This window comes from Lissotriton vulgaris, chromosome 4_1, assembly GCF_964263255.1.
Source record: "Lissotriton vulgaris chromosome 4_1, aLisVul1.2, whole genome shotgun sequence".
Taxonomy (NCBI): Eukaryota; Metazoa; Chordata; class Amphibia; order Caudata; family Salamandridae; genus Lissotriton; species Lissotriton vulgaris.
This window is the reverse complement of record NC_141691.1, coordinates 245,084,062-245,105,602: the sequence shown is the minus strand read 5'-3', so window position 1 is coordinate 245,105,602 and position 21,541 is coordinate 245,084,062. Positions and strand designations below refer to the sequence as shown.

General features: G+C 42.6%; 1 protein-coding gene across 12 annotated transcripts in view; it reads left to right on the top strand.

Moving 5' to 3' along the window:
• The first annotated feature begins 2,845 nt into the window (after positions 1-2,845).
• Positions 2,846-21,541, top strand: part of MTMR1 (myotubularin related protein 1) — a 449,026-nt gene continuing 430,330 nt past the window's right edge. For 6 of the 12 annotated variants that reach the window (XM_086918593.1, XM_086918590.1, XM_086918595.1 and 3 more), the window contains exon 1: positions 2,870-3,151. In XM_086918593.1, coding sequence (XP_086774719.1) covers positions 2,982-3,151 — 170 coding nt within the window. In that variant the 5' untranslated portion in view covers positions 2,870-2,981. Of the gene's footprint in view, positions 3,226-21,541 lie in introns of all 12 variants that reach the window. The other 6 variants (XM_086918594.1, XM_086918596.1, XM_086918597.1 and 3 more) reach the window with 6 other exon arrangements.

Sequence of the window (21,541 nt, the reverse complement as noted above, 5' to 3'; positions counted from 1 at the left end):
TTACGTTTTTAAGCACCTGCATTCAATCGCAAGTCTCCGCCTCAGTGGGCGTATCCACACAGTGAATCATGGTACTTGCAGTGCTTATTTTTCCACAATGGGCCGTTTGCCTTCATTTGTTCCTTTCCACGATGTATTACCCCAGTGGGTTGAGGCATATACTATTCCCCGCTACAGGCATCTTTTAACCTTTAATGCAGCTCCTGTTCCTTTCGCCGCTGCACCATCTGGCGCTGCAGCAGGTCCATTGTTCAAAACAGCGGGGCTCCTCCGCGGCCTAGGCGTTGCCGCTTACATTAATTCAAAATTTGCTAACTGTATATGAGCCCGCAACAGGTAAAGATTGCTGATTCCATTTATTAAAGGTTGCCGTGTACAGGAGAAGATAAGGTAAAGCCTGCTAAAATTGTCCAAAAGTCAGTCCGACGCGTTTCATGCTCTGACGCATTTCATCAGGGACTCTGGTTACTGAACTGTCTGAAAGCGTTACGTTTTTAAGCACCTGCATTCAATCGCAAGTCTCCGCCTCAGTGGGCGTATCCACACAGTGAATCATGGTACTTGCAGTGCTTATTTTTCCACAGTGAGCCGTTTGCCTTCATTCGTTCCTTTCCACAATGTATTACCCCACTGGGTTGAGGCATATACTATTCCCCGCTACCGGCATCTTTTAACCTTTAATGTAGCTCCTGTACCTTTCGCCGCTGCACCATCTGGCGCTGCGTCACAGGAAAAACAAGGGAACCCTACTCACTAAGGAACCAGGGTGCGTATTTTATATCAAAGAAACAGTGGTTCCAGTGGAACAATAAAAGTATCCTCAATGAATACACAACAATGTCTAATAATAGTATGAAGGTTACCGAGGACGTAGGAAGGAAAAACAAAACTCATAACACCAATTGAGTACCATCATTTGTTATTTTTACGAAAAAGAATGTTCAATTATTTATATATTGCAATTCACATATAACAGTGTGGAAACTTATGAAAGGGTTTCCCAAGTGTAAAGTGTGAACCAAAAGAGTGGTTTAAGCACACATTAAGGTGACAGCAAGTGACAGTTATGTACACGGTTTCAACAGGGGTATATTTACAAGGGAATGGGAAAATGACCATACAAGCAATATTCAATAATATATACAATGACTATTTAATTCATAGACATTGATTGGTAGGTTCATTCCCAATGAGCATCGACGGCGTTTCGACCCTTTAATGGATGGAGGGTTTCGTCAGGACAGGGGCGGTGTGGGACATCTGTAAGGATGCAATCAAAGGTTCAGTGATGGAGTGGGTGCCAACCATGCGAAAAAGGGGAAGATAAAGGTACTCACAATGAACCCAGCCGGGTACACTGTCAGTAGCCGAATGATACAAGGAATTTTCAATAGTATGTGGCAACAACACGGAACTTGCCCGGATATTAGAAATAATGTGCCACTGAAGTGCTACAATGAGCACGGATGGGGCGCTGGCCAGGAAGATGCCTGGGAATACGCGCGGTCTGCCTTGGTCCGACTGCTTAGTGGCGCTGCAGCAGGTCCGTTGTTCAAAACAGCCGGGCTCTTCCGCGGCCTAGGCGTGGCCGCTTACATTAATTCAAAATTCGCCAACTGTGGATTAGCCCGCAACAGGTTAAGATTGCTGATCCCATTTATTAAAGGTTGCCGTGTACAGGAGAAGTTAAAATTGTCCAAAAGTCAGTCCGACGCATTTCATCAGGGACTCTGGTTAGTGAACTGTCTGAAAGCGTTACGTTTTTAAGCACCTGCATTCTATCGCAAGTCTCCACCTCAGTGGGCGTATCCACACAGTGAATCATGTGCGCGTGCTCACACTGCGCAGCACTTCTCATTAGTGGAGAAGCTAGAGCATGACGTTCTGCCAGATGAGCTTTGTAGGGATAGGGCAATGCTTTAAAGGGCCATTTTCTCTATGGATTTCCCTTCTCTTTTTGAAACTCAGGAGAAGCAACAATGTTGTGGTGTCACCATGGCTTTAAGTGGAAGCTTTTTGAGAATTATATACAAGCCATAGTTGCTGCTTATTTATCTGATGCGACTAACAACCATTGACAAAGTAAATAGTCCTGACTTGTAGGTATGATGTTATTTGTATTGTATATCTGGATGCACTGACAGAAACAGCAAAATACAAGTCGGGTGGCACACTATGCAAATCAGCAGATTTTTAGCGTAGGAATTTTTAACCCATGCCCTTAATTACACTGGAACCCCCTCTTTGAGAGACCCCCCCCCCCCCCCCCCCCGTTTTTTCATCTCGAACACTGAATGAAAAGTGAACACACCAATGTTTTTCTCTTGTTATAAAACATTAGTTGGTGGGTGGGTTTCCCAAAAAGTTTAAAAAGCTTCCAGCAAACATGAGACTCACCGACTGAAGTCAATTATTCTAGCGAGAGAGTAGGCAATGTTGTAGAAGAGATATGGTAATAGAAAAAGGACACAATTATCAAGTATCCGGAAGCTTCTTACTTATATTTAGGTTTGTCCACCGACCATTTTCGAGATCGCTATCCTCCTTCGAAAACAATAAAACCAACGTAGATTGGCATGTAATGCTTCACTTCTGTAGCTGATATATACCATAATGCGACTACCGTGTGAAAAATATTAAATAATTTTAACTTTACAGGCACCTAAACATTTGTAATTCTTTTATAATTTGACGAAATGTGTTTTCACGCAACTTTTTAAATTAGAATAAACAGTATTTTACTGTAACGTTTCAGACAATTTGATTATTTATATCACCGATACCTTTAGAGCTACCCGTTGTAAAAAGCCGCTTTGGTGACGTCGTTATTTCCTGTACGTTGTTTTGGTTGTCCTTCTTCCATGTCGGCGTTGTTGCAGGACCTGCCGGAGCAGGGAAGTGACAGCGGCTCGGATTCCCAAGCTTGCGCTTCCTGGGCCAGATAACAGCTTGCAGGAAGCTGGGCGCATCCTGCGGAAGCCATGGACAAACTGCCGTCCTATGAGCCCAGTACAGTGTCTGCAGCATCAGTAACCGCAGCCAGGAAGCCCCCCAGACCTGCCGCGCCACCAGCTGTGCCGGTGGTAGCATCAACAGCCATCCGTCAGCCTAACATCAGTGTCCGCCAGCCGAGCTTGGAGACCCTAGACAGGTGAAGTGTCCCTGCTTTACTCGGGGGTGGTACCTGAGTGACAGCGTAAAAAGAGTATCTTGTTGATCCAGTAGGTGAGTCCAAACGAGCAAGCAGGGGATCTGGAAAGAGACGGGCAACCTGGGGGCTCTATAGCGAGAAAACCAATGGGAGGGTTGTGAAAATGGACAATCAGGATGCCCTAGACAAAGGTGGTGTTCAGGGAGCACTGCAAAAAGAGTGGTACTCAAATACTGGTGAGAACACAGGGGCGTCCTGGTGACGTTAAAAAGAGGGTATTCTCCGGAGTACTAGAAATCGAGCACTTGTACATCTATCTGGCCAATGAAGCCGTATTACGTTGTACTGTAATGTATTGAGAGGATCAGCAAGGTGCATTCCACCTGTTTGTAATTGTATATGACGCTTATTAGTTACTACTACTGATGGGGCATTTAGGAGTGGGAGGAGGCAGACACTGAACTCGATGGACCAAACACCCGTGTTTAGGCCGTAAGGCATTACACATTTGTGAAGACTGACTGTAGTAGATAATCTGATTATATATTGTTATCTGGGTACCCTAGAGGTTATGGTTCATACTACAGAAAACCATACACACAAATACACTGACAATCCGAGCGAAGGCACGGTGTGGTACTTCGTAGTAGGTGCAGCTTTGATCCTTGGAAAGGTCATTGAAAACCAGGCTACACTGGATCAGGGGGTACTATTGGAATGGAATGGATTTGGTTTTTATAAAGCGCGATAGCTACCCTGAGGCGTCCTAGCGCTGTGGACTGGCGTGTGTGGTTGAAAGATAAAGCTGACTTTATTTATTGAATAATAGGGTTTTTAGCTTTTTACGAAAGGTTAGAAGGTTGGGCTCTGATCGAAGGGGAAGGGAATTCCACAGTCCTGCTGAGTTGAAGAAGAACGTTCGGTCCCCGCACCTGGCTCTCCTAATCTTGGGTATTGTGACTCGGAAGGCATGGGCGGATCTAAGCTGCCTGCTTGGGTGGTAGGGGGAGATCAGAGAGTGATTGATGATAGCCCCCTTTCTCCAGAAGGAGCGGTGTGCAATGTACATGCTCTTAAATTCGATTCTTCTCCTGATAGGTAACCAGTGGTGGTCTCTTAGTTCTGATTTTACAGGGAGGCGGCGGGGGATCTGGAGGAGGGTTCGTGCGGCACAGTTCTGGATCACCTGGAGCTTGTTTAGGGTTGTTTGGGGGGCTCCCAGGTAGAGGGCATTTCCAAAATCCAGCCGGGAAAGGATAAGGCCCTGAATCATGATCTGTCTTGTCTTAAACGGAAGGAGGGGAAGGATTTTACGGATGAGCCTGAGTATACCAAAGCAGGTGGCTGAGAGTTTGACTGCTTGGAAGTTGAAAGTGAGCGCCTTGTCCAGCCAGATTCCTAGGCTCTTAATTGGACCTGCCTCCACAGCAAAGGTCACAATGGGAGGTTGGCCATATGGAGTCAATGGGGTTTTGAGGGGGGTTGGCTAACACCATTAACTCAGTCTTGTCCTCATTTAGTTTGAGACAAGACGAGGTCATCCAAGAGAAGACTGCTTCTAAGCAGCCCCTCAGGTCACTAGGCCGGGACTGGGGGTGGTTCAGAGCCACCACTGGCTGAGTATTGTCCGCATAAGAGATGATTTTTACTCCGAAGGGGCGGACTACCTCAGCCAGGGGTCTCATATACACATTAAAAAGCGTAGGGCTCAGGGAGGAGCCCTGTGGCACACCACAGTTGAGTGGTTTGCTGGGGGAGGTGACATTGCCCTCAAAGACTTGAAAGGAGCGGTCCGATAAAAAGGACTCAAACCATGTAATAGCTTTTTTTGCAATTCCTAGATCTGAGAGCCTACGTAGCAGGATGTTATGGTTTACGGTATCGAATGCGGCACTGAGGTCCAGGAGTATGTTGGCCGCAGTGCCTCCTTGATCTGTAATCATCCTGGCTTCCTCTGTCATGGCGAGGAGAGCGGTCTCTGTCCCGTGCATGGGACGAAACCTTGTTTTTGAGGGGTCTAACAGATGATTTGTTTCGAGGAACTCGGTCAGAGTGTTATTAATATGTTTTTCTGCGATTTTGTTTAGCCAGGGTAGCAAAGAAATGGGTCGATCATTTCCTGGATTTTTTCGATCTAGGTTAGCTTTCTTAAGGAGGGCTTTGACCATTGCCTGTTTCCAGCAGGGTGGGACGATGCCTGTGGCAAGAGAGGTGTTGATCAGGTCAAGAATAATAGGGAGAATATGTGGGGAGACAGTCCGCAGAGAGTGGGCGGGTGCTGGGTCATTAGGGGAACCAGATTTGACCTGGGTCATGATGGATTATAGGATGGTGGGGTCCAGTGGGGGGAGGGTTTCCAGAAGGACTGGGGGTTGGAATCCTGCGTCCCTATGCTCAGTTATTGGGGGGAGGGGCTGAGCGTGAGGGAAGGAGGAGTAGATGGTATGAATTTTATTATATAAGTACTTGGCTAAATCATTGCAGCGTGATTGGGCATTGTGAGGATCTAAGGGTTTTTTTGGGAGTTTGAGCAAGATTTTAGCGATTTGATAGATTTCTTTAGGCCTTGAGGCTGCTGCATTTATTTTATTTTCAACGAAGATGGATTGTGTGCTTCTGATTTTGTTTTTGTATAGTTTTATGGCAGTTCGATATGGGGTTTTTCCTAAGGGAGAGTAGTCTAAATGCCATTTCCTTTCAAGTTTTTTACATTGGCGTTTCATGTTTCGTAGATCCAGGGAATACCAGGGGGCAGTCCTGGGGCTATGTTTGGGTTCAATATAGTTCAATGGTAGTATTGAATCCAAGGACTGTGTTATCCATCTGCTATAATTCTCGTTACTTGAAATGGGGTCGGAGTTGCATGGAGAAATGGTGGATTCCAGGGTGGCTGCCCACTGTGGGTGGCTAAGTTTTGACCAATTGCGGTCTCTCTGGGGAGCTGTAGGTGGAGAAGGGTGCAGGGTTGGGGTTATCCAGGAGATGGGGATCAGGAAGTGGTCTGTCCATGGAAGGGGGGAGGGTGTGCCAACTGAGAGGTCCGTACAGTTGCTGAAGATGGGATCTAGGAGGTGGCCCCTAGAGTGGTTTTAATACTAGTTGCAAGAGTTGTAATGCCTCGAGGCTGGTTGTTAATTCTATAGCCGCGTGGCCCAAAGGGTCATCAAGATGAATATTGAGATCCCCTAAAAGGGTGTAGTTGGGTAGGCTACAGGATCTATTAGCTATAGAGGGGGGCAGACAGTCGAGGAATTGGCCCATAGTTCCAGGAGGGCGGTATATCAGGGTACCTGAAAATGTGCTGGTGGGGGAAAAATCTAGGGAGAAGGAGAGGCTTTAGCAACTGGGTATTGGATTGGGGGAGCTACGGCAATCATAACATTCTTTGTATATGATTGCTAAGCCTGCAGCTCTTCCAATTAAGCGGTCTTCTCGAAGGGGAGGATCCAGGGTTAGTGGGTAACCGCTTCAATGAGTAACTAGAAAGTGGTGCAAGAATAGCTGCTGCCAAGGAACATTAGGGATGATAGCAACTCTGGGAATTACAGAGAGAATGGCTACCAATGGATACTATCCACAGAGGTGGCATCCAGAGAGACTGTATAAACTAGAGCGCGCAGGATACATGGGGCATGGCGTACTATGACAAACTGGCGATGAAGGCTTGCAGACATCTATTTACAGAGATTTTTCATTGCTCTTCATTCTCAAGGGTTGATAACAACGTGGCTCCACGTGGAGGATACACTGTTACCAGACAGTCTGGGCTCATAAAACATTGTGTTAGGTTTGCAGAATGCAGCGATACAAAAGGGGATGATGGACGGAGCGTTTGAGCAAATCAAACACTCACCCCCAGTCAACTGATTTTGACTTTGCAGAATGCAGCATTTTAATATGAGATGCAGAGCTAGTTTAGAGCTGCACTTTGACTTGTGGGACTTGTGGGGCCGTTTAAGAAGTATGTGATGCTGGTTAAGCGATGCCCAGTACTTCAGAAGACTTGTTACACAAAATTGGCCTTTGTTGTGTTCGACGAATAGATAATTTATGAACTTTATTAGTCCGATTCTGTTCCACGGTGTTTGCAGTACCAGAGTATGTCAGTGATTTTGAACTCTAGGTCTGATGATATGTGTTTGGTTGCCACGATTTGCAAGCTTTTGCAGTGAAGGATAAGCCAGATAAGTTGGACTTTCTTTTACAACGAGCCTTAACGTGTGCTTTGTACATGTGACTTGACTGTTGCATGTATGAGTTTCGGGCGTACTTCCCTGCAGATAGCAAGATATTAGATAATCTCTTTAGGGTGCTGGCCACTTCGCGGCCACTATTGACAGACTTTCTTTTTCATGTCTTTGTGGGAGGATCTATTTTTATTTAATTACTATATTATTACCCTGTGTTTGGAGTTGGGCGAATTCACTGAAAGCACTTATTATGGTTGGTGTTACAGGCAGAGAAGCAACAATAGTTATTCAGGCCGTGTATCTCGTCATGTTGTTTTAGAAAAACACACAGTTGTTGCAGACTTTAAGTGGAAAAAGGCATTTTTGCCGTGTGCTATTAAATAGCTGCAATTTTCTTGTAAATCTTTAATAATCAATTTTTAACCTTTACAAATTCTCCTACGTAATCATAAGTGGCCTTTTTTACCTGAACCGTGTTGAATTGTAACTTCGCAAGTAAACCTACAACAGTTTTTGCTCATCCATTTGTTGAAGTTTCCACCAGGCTTTTTCTAACAGCCTTGCCCTTTCTTTTAATTAGGTGGCTGATAAAAGCTCTCAAACAGGATATATTAGAAGAGCAGGTTTATTGGTACAACCATCAACAGCAAGAGCTCAGCAACTGACTCTTCAGCTTAGAATGTAATCATTCCATCTGTGATGTAGAGTACACAGTGTTCTTTTAAAGTGACAGTAAACATAACGCATCCCCTAACCATAATAAAAGAAAGAAAATGAAACTTAAAAACAAAACAGCATTAAGTGAAAACTGTATATAAAGATAAATTAGTACACAACATAGTCCCTAAATTTCCTAGGAGCCTGTCTTGATCTACCAGGCACATTACCTTGGCTATGACTAAAGGAAGTGCGAGTGCGGCTGGAATTATCAATGGACCCAGAACCATTATTAGAATGATTCTTAAACTCAGTACACTTTGCCAATCTAGGCATGTTCCAAGTGCACCCATTGTCTAAAGTCACAACATTTTTCTTAATAGCAGTAATGATGAAAGGACCACTGAAATTGGAAGTACCCTTGTGCCCATATTTTGGTTTCTTCACAAGAACACTATCACCCACATTCCATTTCCTGAATTTGACAGCCATCCTATCATCATAGCGTTGTTTATACTTCCGTTGATACTTAGCCAGCGCATCCCTTCTTCTCAGCTCACTCTCCACACTATCATCACAAACCTTCTCAGGAAGCCAAGCTGGGTTGAGCTTGGAATTAGCCACTCTCCCCCTTAAGGCTTCAAAAGGAGACTTCTGCATAACAGCTTTGGGAACTGTGCGATGTGCCCACCATGTCTCCCTCAATACACTACTGAAGGAAACTTTAGAATCTAAGGCCCTTTGTGCACAACTCTTTACAACCCTATTCATTCGCTCAGTAAGTCCATTCGCTTGAGGCGAATAAAGAGCTGTCTTCTGGTGAACAATTCCAAGACCTTTAAGAAAAACATCCATCTCATTGGAGGTAAATTGTACCCCATTGTCAGTGAGCACGTACTTAGGCACCCCTTCTGACACAAACACATCCTTAAGAAACTCAATTACAGCTCTAGAATTAACCACACCCATGCATTTTGAAACCACCCACTTCGAAGTGTAATCCACTAACAATACCACAAACCTTTCATGTGAGGGCATGAGCTCAAAAGGACCTGCAATATCCAACCCCACTTTAGTCCAAACTGCAACAGGAACTTCTACTGGAGAAAGAGGAGACTGGCTAGTGGTGTGAGATTTGTCATTAGTTGCACACAAATGACAATCCTTTACAACAACTTCCACCATTCGATCCATACCAGGCCACCAGTATCTCTCTCTGATGCGAGCCTTGGTGAGGTTCCTCCCCAGATGACCCTTGTGAGCCAAGTTAACAACTTTCTCTCTCAAATCACCTGGAGGTACAAGTCTGTCCCCTCTCATTAAGTTATCCTGGCAAAATGTTAAATCATTTCTCACCGTCCAATATGACTTTAATTCATTATCAAGTTGATCATATCTAGGCCAACCATTTTTGATGATATTCCTCAAAGACTGAAAAACAACGTCATTCACAACACAATTCAACCATTCATCCTTAGATAAAGAAGATTCCAGTACCCAATTTACACACTCCATGCTACCTGAAAAACCATCTCTTTCAATCGGCAACCTAGATAAACAGTCCGCAGACTTGTTATTTTGGCCAGAAATGTATTGCACAATAAAATTAAACTCTTGTAGTCCCTCACTCCATCTCTTCAATCTAGGTGTCATATGATCACTTTGATGGTAAGAAAATATTTGAACAAGAGGGCGATGGTCAGACCTAACAACAAACAGAATGCCCCACAAAAAGAATTTGAAATGATATATTGACCAAAATACTGCCAACGCTTCCCTCTCAATGCAAGAGTAATTAATTTCTGCATCCTTTAAAGCTCTCGAAGCAAAAGCCACTACAACTTCCTCCCCATCCACAATCTGAGAAAGTACTGCGCCAAGACCTTTAAGGCTGGCATCGGTTGTGAGAATAGTTTTTAGTTTAGAATCAAAATGGCCCAAAGTGGGCATTTTACCAATTTCAGTCTTTATTGACTGGAACGCTTTCTCACAATCACTAGACCAAGTGAACCGTACACCCTTTTTTAAAAGAGTTGTATAGGCTCAACAATGCTCGCAAAACCTCTGACAAACTTGGAATAAAATTCCGCCATGCCTAAAAATGATTTAGCCTGGTCTTTATCTTCCGGAGCCGGTGCCTTAACAATACGCTCAGCCAATTCTAACTTCGGTTGTATCCCATTCCTGAAATTACATGCCCAAGATAAGTGACTGAATCCAAACCAATTCTACATTTCTCTTTCTTAACTGTGAGTCCCTTTTCACTTAATTTGTCCAATACCGATCTTAACACTACATCATTCTCCCTTACATTCACACCATGAATCAAAATATCGTCCTGGAAAAACATCACATTCCGTAGACCTCCAAGGACCATTTTCATCACCCTTTGAAAGCAAGCAGCAGCCGAAGCTAACCCTAAGTGTAGTGTAGTTCCTATTTTCCCTATAGGCCCTGCGCATTGGAATAACATAAACAGCAGTTTAGACGTAGGACTGAGGTCTTCTAGGTCTCTACTGACTATGGTAGACTTAATTTATGTTTGCGCCAGCTAGCTCAGAGGTCACTGGAAACTTTCTTGACTGAATAGGAAGTGATCTGCTTCTCTGGCTCAGAGAAGAAGGGATTCAGCTTCCGACAATCGCATAAACATGACAACTTTGCTCCCTCAGAATAAGAGTCAATCTCTAGAGTCGTGTGAAACAATAGACAGCTATTTCACTCAGTCAGTTGTGCAGATTTAATTTCAACAGGGTGCTGAGAATAGAGAGACGGGCGTTTTCAATAAAAGATATTATTTATTGAGCAGTCTTCCTTCTCATGCAAGAGAAATGAATTGCCACAATTGTAAGACTTGTTATAACGTAAAGTGCGTACAGTAAAAGGAGTATTAAGAAATAATACTGTAAAAGCATTGATATGGTTTCTTAGCCATAAGACACTTTAAAATGGATAAAATATATATACATATATACATAAGCTAACATGCTCAACTGGTGCTTCTAAAATACGCCTACCCCGGTGTACCTGACCTAAGCCTAATACGTGGGAAGGAGTAAGGAGTAAGTAAGATTTTCTCGGCAGGAGAAAAGACAGCGTCTTTCTCAGCGCATCAAAGAGGAGGGGCAGCGTCCGTGGGCTTCTCGCTTCTGCTGGGCTCTCGGAAAGTAGATTCGCTGCTCTGCTCCAGAATCACCACCGCGTATTTGCTTAAGGCACGTTGGTATATTTATACCTGAAAGGTGCCGAGTTTGACGTAAGGTTTGGACATAAGACGTCAATAAAGATGTCACTAAGAACTGGTCGTTCTTACAGTGCTCGCAGGAGTTCTATTACGAATCAAAACAAAGCAAGCGGGGCTTTCCCAGGTTGCTGGGGGCTTGGTGTGTCGAAAGAACTCTGTGTGCTCTCTAGGAATCTAAGGAAGTAAACTTCTGCTGTGTCATGGACTGCAGAGGCGATTTACTGAAAATATGGCTCTGAATATTATGCCATTATAGGGATATGTATTGATTATAGCCATATAGGGGCATAAGGTCACAATATTGAATCGGGTTCCTAGATAAAACACATCAAAAGGGCATTCTTAAGAACTGATAAGCACTGAGGGGTGTAACAAAGGATGTTAAGTGTCTAGACTCCTGATGTAAAACAATTTGATGGTACGCCGAAGAGAGGTCTAGAACACTAAAAATGTTGGCTCCTTTCAAGATACTGATTGATTCAGATATATTTGGCAGGGGCTGCCGATCAACCCAAATACATTAATTTAGTCCACGCACATTCTCACCGCTTTGCCACCATCCTTGGGTGCCAAAACCACCGGACTCAACCATTCCGATGATTCAATCTCTTCTATCACTCCTAATTTCAATAATTTCTCAATCTCCAGCTTCAGGGGCTCAACCATCATATTCGGTACCTTTCGAACTTTATGTACACACAGTTTTGCAGATTTCTTGAGGATAATCTTGTGTTCAAATCCTTTTAAACATCCCAGTGTATCAGAGAACACTTTAGGATATTCTGAATTTTTTTTGTCAGAATCACACACACTGCTAACCGCATCTGGAAGAACACTAGAAAGCAATTCTTCCATAAGCATGACTTGATCATGAGAATTTTTGGCACAAGGATTTAGGTCTATGCCAAAGTCATGTTGATGTTTCCATCCAAGAAGATTATCTCCTCTAATAGCTACATACACTTTGCCAGTAATGTCCTTACCCTTGAAAGAAATCTTAGCTACTGTATGCCCCAAAATATCTATTTTTGACTGACCATAGCTTACAGGAGCAATGTCTGGAGGTAAAAGTGGAACATTTTCTAGACCAACAACTTCATCCCAAATTTTGTTTCCAATTAAAGTGAAAGGAGATCCTGAATCCGCCATGCGTTTAAATACATACTTGTCAATCCCTATATCACAGAATGGCATAGTAATTCATTTAGAATCAACATTTTCCCTAATATCTTTCACATTTGACACAACAACGGTGCGTACAATGTCAGTCATCTTTTCACTAATCTCTTTCTTCTTGCTAGACTTACAAACACGAGCATAATGTCCTCTACCCCCACAATTATTGCAGATGCTGTCCCTTGCAAAACAATTCGGAAAATTTGAAGTGTGAGAAAAACTACCACTTCCGAAACAACGCATTCTCTGATTGGCAAATGAACGTTGTTGCCGAAAATCCCGTTCTTTAGGTAAAGAAGGCTCTTTACTAAAGGAGGGACGACTCTCGTGAGAATTCTTCTGAGCTAATGAGTTCTTTTGAGACAGTTTGTTTCTTGAGCTAACCGAAACTTTGGCAATACCATCAGGGCATTCTTCAAGAAAATCATCTTCTTCCAGTCTATATACTACATCTTGATTTTTTTTTTTATGTCTTCTAAAGTGTGATTCGCTTTATTTTTCCTTATCTCTTTAACCCAGGTGGAAGTATTCTCCATGCCTTATACAATAGCCATAGCCTCTTTCAGTGTAGGGTTTTTTGATAATAATTTTTCTTGGACTCTTATACTGTTCGTGCATCTTACGAGCTGATCTCTCACAAGTGATTCCGATAATTCTCCAAAATCACACGTAAGAGTTTTTAGGGTAGCTACATATGTACCTACTCGTTCAGCAGGACCTTGTATGTGAGTGAAGAATCTATGGCGTTCTAAAACAACGTTAATTCTAGGACCAAAATAATTTTACAACATAGACATGGACATTTCAAAAATATCTGAAGGTTCACATCAGCTCCACCTACTGGTATAGTATCCATGCTATCATATGTGTGTCTGCCTTCAACCCCTAAATTATGCAACAAAATTGCCTGCTTCCTTATGGCTGAAACCTTTCCCCCCCCAATTGCCACCAAATACGAGTCAAACAGATTTCGCCATCTCTTCCAAGGAAGTATGGGTTCTCCTTCCTCAGAAAGAAATGGTGGGGGTTGTGACATGCTCGAACTAGTAGCCATATTGCTAAAATAAACATATTAATACCAAATTCAAAAAAATATAACAAAGCGTGAACTGGAGAGTCAATGTGCTGTCGTGCACATCGACGTTGTATTTTCTTTAAACCGAAACATGAAACAATTGTGGTGTGATGCTTATACCAAAACCAAAGTCAAAAGAAGAAAAGTTTACCTCATTTAAGGAAAAATAAATAACCAAATAAATAACCAAAAAAATCAATGCGCTGCTGTGTGCATCGGCGATGTCAAAAGTATCCAATTTATAAATGCATCGATGCGCTGCCGTGCGCATCGGCGTTAAGTTGTGGCCTGTTGCTATGACAATCCAAAATGGCCGATGTGACGTAATGACGCTACACGTGTGTCATACGTCAAAGGTCATAGTTCTGCAGTCTCGTGATGTTACGCGCAGAGAAGAAGCAGTCGCGTGTCGAACAAGCTCAGAATGGCAATGACGAACGTAATGATGAGCGTGCTATATTCAAAAGACAACACCAAGTATACGATGTCTTCAACCGCTGCAGGTTAACAATAACCAACAACGTTACCTGGTTTTCACGCTGTTTTCTTGAAAGTGCTCGTAGCCAAGTCGAGAATAAACTAATTTTTAGGTGCAGCCGCTCAATCGACTGATAAAAAAATTCTTGTGCAGTTAAAACAATCTCCGCATTCTTAAATCAGACGAAGATGTCACCACACATTTCAAATTTGCTTAAAAGTCACCATTAGCACTAGCATGTAAAGGTGCTGGTAGAAATCCAATAAAATCCATGTTTCAAGGTTCAATAACAAGGTTCCATAATAAGTCTCACTCGATCCAATCCCAGGTCAAAGTTAAAATACAGTCCAATCCAATTACAGGGGAATTGATGGTTGTTGTGCTTGTCCCCAATCAATCCTTAACCCTCGTCGCCAGTGATAAAAGCTCTCAAACAGGAAATATTAGAAGAGCAGGTTTATTGGTACAACCATCAACAGCAAGAGCTCAGCAACTGACTCTTCAACTTAGAATGTAATCATTCCATCTATGATGTAGAGTACACAGTGTTCTTTTAAAGTGACAGTAAACATAACACTGGCTGTCATTGGTTTACTAGGATGTGAAGAATTTCAGTTGAGGAGTGAGGGCTGAGCGGTCACCATCCTGCTCCCGGTGGGGTTTTTATATTTCCTGTAATTTACTTAATGAAACTACTTTAATCCTGGACCATCCTACTTTTAATAAATATACTTCATCAACTACCTGGATCTTGATCTTTCTTCACTACACAAGGACAAGCAGTTGATTAGGACTGGAGCAGGTCATGGATTTTGGAAGTGTTTTGATGGTGGATTATGGGTTGAAATGAATGCTCAAAATTGATTTTTCAGGAAGAAGGGCAGAGGTGATATCTTACTTGTCAGTGGAGTCTTCAGTGATTATGGGAGAACTTTTAGCGGGGGCAGAGTAATGAGTGAGGGTTTGGGTCTGGGGGACAATCTAGGAATTGGGATACGGTGTGATCTGGGAAGTGGGCTTGGAGGCAAACCGACTCAATTTGGCTATGTAAAAAGGACATAGACAAGAAAAATTATGGCTTTTTATATTAGATAGCAGATTTTGAGATCTTGGTTTGGGAATCACCATGGGTATGCAATTTTTTTCATTTTTGCGATTTCTTTTAATCTGATTGTATTAAACTATTGATCAAATGCAGCCAGTTTGTGACCATGCATTTGCATTGTATTTTTATGGCACTTTTTTGTTGGCATTCTAACAAAGATTTCAGACCCCAAGAATATGTTTTAAGGATCCTAACAATTGAACATCATTAGGCAAATGGCATACAGCACATCTGAGAACTAAAAACCTTTTCAATCGTCTTTATATAAACTTGCTTGAAATGTGGTCTAGAACACTTGGCTACACGTAGATTAAATGTGTGCTTTTATCTTTAGGATTTATGCTACAAGCATAAATACCAGCATTTAGAGTAGGAGATTTAAAAATAATAATCAGCAGAATACTTTTTCCCCATTGACCTCTGTTAAGGGAAAGGCAATTTCAGACGGGAGACAGACAAAATACAGCAATTTTTTGCTTAAAGAATTGGGAGTCTCCTGTATGAATTGGGTCTGTTGGAATGCATGTACAAGTGCATTGCGAACATGCTGATCACTGTTTTGTATTCTGTATTTCAGTTAAGAGGCAAACTCCCAGTAACAATAAAACTGAAAAACATCATGTTCTTGGCACAGTACATCATTTGAACATTTGTAATCCCTTATGAAGCCTTGTATTTATACAAACATTGAGCATACCTTTTATTAGATAAGCATCTTGTGCAAAAGATATCTAATCTATATGTGGCTTTTAAAACATTTCTATTTCTTGGTTGTTTTTATAGCTAAGTAAAGATTATATTTCTTAAATGATATAGTAATACTTCTTGGAATCTTTTAACTATATAATATCCACTCTTAATATTTTTGTTCAACCACATAGCAGCTATTGAAGGAGTGTTATGGCTCATGTTCCACATCGCCCTTCTTTGAGGCCATCAAAAATATGGGTTGTTTTAGTTAGCTTGGCATTTAACCCAAGTTGGACGTTTACTTGGGTATTATTATGTAGAGTAATAATTATCGGCAGAAGGCCATGTGGAATACTAAGTGCATCTAGCTTTTTCGTAGTGATGGACCTGTGGATGGAGGGCTTTCGTTCAGTATAGTTTAAGCTAAATATATAATGTTGGATGCTGATTCCTGATCTAAAGCATAGTTGTGTGATCATTATTAATGTATTTTCTTTGGCCAGCACTTCAAGATGGATATCTAGGAGCTTTGCAAAAACTTTAGAGATGGCATTTATTCAAGAAGTTAGCCTGTGAGAAGTTGGATCTTCCTAATCCCCTTGTTTACGTATTGGTCTAATTCATAAGCCCAAGAATTGTTCCTGTAGCTCAACCTTTTCCATTATATATGTAAATAACTTATAAAGGGGTTGGGCCCAAAGGTGTGGGTTTAGCTTAAGGTCCAGATTTGATAAATCATCTAGTCTAGGGGTTCAGTTATTGCTAATGCCCTTAATTATACTGTCAGTTTCCGAAGAAGCTATTTTATCTCTCCCCAATTATTTCATTAATAGCCTGCTTTCCTTTGCTCATTATGAATGTATGAAATGTATGAAATATGCTGGAATGTTTCACCCACTGCTCTGCAGCAATATGTAGGCCAACTTCAACACACTTCTACCAAACTCCATCTCAGGCAAGCATCCAGAAGTGCTGAGTAGTTTGCTTTTGTCGTAGCAATAGTCAGTCAGTTAGTCAATTAGTCTTTATTTCGATTATCAAATCATTAAAGACATTATACATCAATAAAAGAAATCTAAGAATTCATTATATTTAACCATTAAAAACCATCATGTACTGAAATATATATTGAGTGAAATCACAAATATAAAACAATTATTAATAAAAATGATAAAAGTGAGATAAATATGATTTGCCTAAAACCGTTAAAAAACCACCTAAGAAATGAACATAATTTGACAAATGTTACCACTAGGACCATTATGGGAAAAAAAGAGAACCGTATACATGATCATTGAGCAGAGATTCAACAATGAGCTATTGGGTGCTAATGCTGTATGCAAAGATGTTCACTACTATAATGTCCTTGTTAATTTTGTACGAATGGCCCACATCCATCCCAGAAATTTTGCAAGACCAATCGCTATAGGCTCACAAGTATCTGTCTTTAAAATCCTTAGTGCCTCTACACCCGACCTTGTGCCAAAATTTAAACAGACAGTTTTCAGCCCTCTGTTTCGGGGGGCTTTATAAGCCGGGCAGGTAAACAGAACATGTGCAATTGTTTCCTTCTGCGATGGACATACAATACAGTTAGCTTCATTCAGGGGGTGCCATTTGCTTGTGAAGGACTTAATGGGGAGTGAACTCCCTCTGAACTGATGATAGTTTCCTATCTTTTGGTACAGTGATAAACTCCCAATAGCTTTTCATACAAATACTCTTGTTTGTTCTCCAAAAAGTCCCTCGTCAGAGTAGTACTTGTTCTAGAAGAAAATCGTTTCATCATAATCATGTTCCAATTAGCTGTCTTAAGCTCTTTCTTAGAGGGAAAAGTGGTGCCTGCGGGATTTTTCCATAAACGAATCATCCCCATGTCATTCAAGGTATCTTTTATCCTTCTAAACCAGGAGATCTTACATGAGCAGTCAGCCCGCCTGGTTTCAAGGGGAGCTCGGGCATACAGGGATAGCTCAGGGGTGACCCATAGCCTTTTCCACTATGCCACAGGTCTGAATTGGGCTATGTCCTCAAACTGATTACATCCCAAATCAAGATAAAGAGGCTTAAGTAGAGTTGAAGATGTGAGATATAACCAGGCTCTCACAAACTTATTTTGAGCTGCGGTCAGGGATGTTAAATCTTCATAGCTCCGCCTCATATAGTACAGAAGTGCTAATTTTAGTTTTATATATCTTTATGACAGGTGCCACTGGTTTTGTATGGGAAAGTCTCTGCTCCTTCATGAGGACTCCTGTCAGTTGGGCATGTTTAAGGGCCAGCCTGTCGATCTCAGATTTCCAGATTAGTTTCCTTCCTAAGGTAATATACAGATATGTAAAAACATCAGTCTGCTCTAGCTGGACTTTATTCATAGAAACATTCCCTTTAATGGCCTTGCAATTATGGAGGACCATAAACTTTGTCTTCTCCACAATTACATAAAGGTCATGATCGCTGCAGAACTCCTTAAACCTGTTGACGGCTGACTGCAACCGTCTCTGGGTTTTAGAAAATATCAGGGTATCGTCCACGAACATTAACAGACGTATCTTCAGGCCTGCTAAGTGGGGGCATCTGTGGGGTAGTCTGTGTGGTATTCCCCGACCCTATTGATGAAAAGGAAAAACCGGGTCGGGGCAAGAACACACCCTTGACGAACCCCCTTGACAATTGGAAACTTATTTGTAACTTCCACGTTTATGCCCCAACGTACCTGGGCAAAGTTGGAATTATACAGGGTAACTAGAACGGCTAATATTTCTAATGGCATCCCCATTTCCAAGAAGGCTCTCGACATTTTAGCACGGGGCACCAGATCAAAAGCCTATTTAAGATCGATAAAGGCTGCAAATAGTGTGCCCCCTCCTATAATTACCACCTTCCAATAGATGGTCACAAACCTGAGAACCTGGTCGATCATGCTGGTGTGTGGCCGAAACTCTGCCTGAATTGGTGACAAAATCTCTATTTCGTCCATCCACGTCTGGATTCTACATAAAACAGTCTGGCAATGATCTTTTGGATGCAGTCAATGAGGCTTCTAGGTCTATTATTGCCAGGTTTGGATTGGTCCCCATTTTTAAAAACCAGGATGATCTCTGCTCCAGACCAGGACTCCGGGATGGGGGCGCCACTTGCAATGGCATTGGCAAGTTGCTGGATATAGGTCGTTCAGTAATCCCCATCGTGCATGAACAGGTCCGCAGGTATACAATCTAGGCCTGGGGCCCTGCCTTTCGGGATTAGTTTAATGGCTTTTTGAACCTCTTGTTTAGTGAAATGCACAGTGGTGGTAATGTTGGGCATTATAAATTGAACTGTGCTATCTTTGCCAGCAGCAAACCGGGCTTCGAAATGAGAAGTCCATGTCACAGTTGCAACATAATTTACAGGGGCTGGGTTTGATCCACCACTGCCCTATTTGATGAGATGCAAAAAGGCCAAGTTCTTTTCCCTGCTAGCGGCAAGCATATTTTGCTAATGATTTTCATCCCATTCCCTTTTGGCTCGTGATAGTGCTTGCCTATACCCGGCTCTTGCCTTTTTGATGTCTCCTGTGTGTTTTAGTCTAATAGCTCTTGATAGACTCCTATAAGGCTCTCTACGTAGTTTATTATACCACAAGGCTGCTTTTGGGCATGGTTCTTTCCTTAGATTTTTTGGCTTTTTAGTAAAAAAAGGATTTAAGTTTAGAGAACAGCTCATTGTGGTGCAAGATAATTAAATGTATATCCCTGCTGTGTGTCATAATTTTGGAGAATTGCTAAGTAGTGTTCGACAAGTACCTTCATCTGTTATAAATGCCAGAGGAACGTTGAGGGACGGTGTGTCCCATTGTGCATCCTCCTCGATACTGAGATTGCCATCTTCGTAATCTAGGGTCTCGAAGGTGCAATTAAAGTCCCCTGCGATTATCAAGTTGCTACGTCCCCTGTGCTAGTCTAAAAACCCTTCTAGAGATGCAACAGTGCTGGACCCTTTGTGCCCAGGGGACCCTCTTGCGTAGACACGGATGACCAATAATTCTGGAGCCTTTCCCATCCAAAATCTAATGGCTATGACTTCCCCATTATCGATCTTAACTTCCTCCACTGTGCAACATGCTTGCTGTCTGACCCAGATGACGAGTCCCCCTTCGGGTCTGCCCCTTTGTCCCCTCAGGGCTTGTTTGTAAAAGTTTAGGAAACCTAGGTGGCAGATTTGTTCTAAAGCCCAGGTTTCTTGATATGCCCAAGTATTATAATTATCAATAAATGCAGACCATTTAGATGCGGGGATTTTCGAGGAAAGGCCAGCATTATTCCAGCACACTAGTGTTAAGTTAGATTTGTTAGACTCTTGGATGTGAATACTGGAAACGTCAACAGGGTTCCGCACAATGTCCTTGTCCATAATCACCTGTCTGCATCCGTCACTAAGCATTGGGAGCCCTGCAGGAAGGGGGGTAGAAAGGTGGTCCTCCTTTACTGCACTAATCCAATCCACCCCACCTTGGTCGTATTCCACCAAATCTGGGGTACCGCCCACATATCCTGCCCCAATGTATGAGTGGTCCCCAGTTAGGGTTGGTTCTTTGATGGTCAACAGGTATGGATCAAAACCATTCTTGCAAGTGCCCCCAGGATCATATGGTCCCATAAACGGTGAATCAGTATCAGAGCCAAGTCAAGTCACTCAATATCATCTAGGAAAGCAATAGTGCCAAAACGATTGTGTGTGGGGATTAGATAGTTTGATGCACCACGAACTCGAGGTGCCCCTCCTGATTTAATACCCTATTAACTGTGGTCGGTTGGTAGAAGAAACTCAGAGGGAGGATATTGATATCATTCGTCTTTATTTGGCAATTTCCGGCCCTATCCAAAATATATTGGACCAACCCTGGAGACCCAAAGCTTAATACCATACAGTCCCCAGTTAGGGACCTGTGTGAGCTGCCGATCCATGGAATTCTGCGGACCATTTTGAAGTTAGAAAAAAGGTCAGGTTTAATACCTGTCCTGGCGCTCAGCAGATGTAATGCCCTATTCCTCAACGAAGACCTGTGTTCTTGTACTGCAGGCTGTAACACTGGAACGTTGCCCAAAACAACTGTGTAGGGTGTTGCGTCAGGGGGTAGATGTAGGGACATGTGAGCTTTGAAATTGCTGGTAACATTATCTTGCGGGCCCGTCTGCGTGGTTCCTCTACAGGCGGAACAAAGTTAGACAGTGTGCCACTATTGGTTACAGGAATTGGTTAGTCATGGGTGCTGCCGGAACTAGGGGAGGGTGACAGTGTGCAGTGTTGGTGGGTGCCCTTGAATGTGTTCTACTCGGCACATGAGAAGCTGTCCCTTCACACTATCACACGTTGGAATTGGTTAGCAGGGCATTCGAGATGGTCTTCTCTATTTTGGTCAACCTGCCTACTATTAAGGTCAGTTTATCTAGAAGCGGATTCATCAGGGCTAGGATTTTTTTTTCTACCTGTGTGATGATAGCATCCTCAAACGAACGAGATGATAGGTTAATGATTGCAGTGGCGATGGGGCTAGTGCAATCATTAGTGGTGGAAGTATTGTCATTTAAACTACCTGTGCACCCATTTCCACCCACTTTACGTTTGTTCGCTCTTGATACCTGCTAGACGGACTTTACGGGACCCCGCAGTTTCCGTTTCTTAAATGGTGGTTCCCCACCGTGGACCTGGCTAGATTTTTTGGCTCCTTGTATGTACCATGGGGGTGTCGGGGGTTTGTGCGTTGATCCCCGTATCTGGGGATGGTATGTT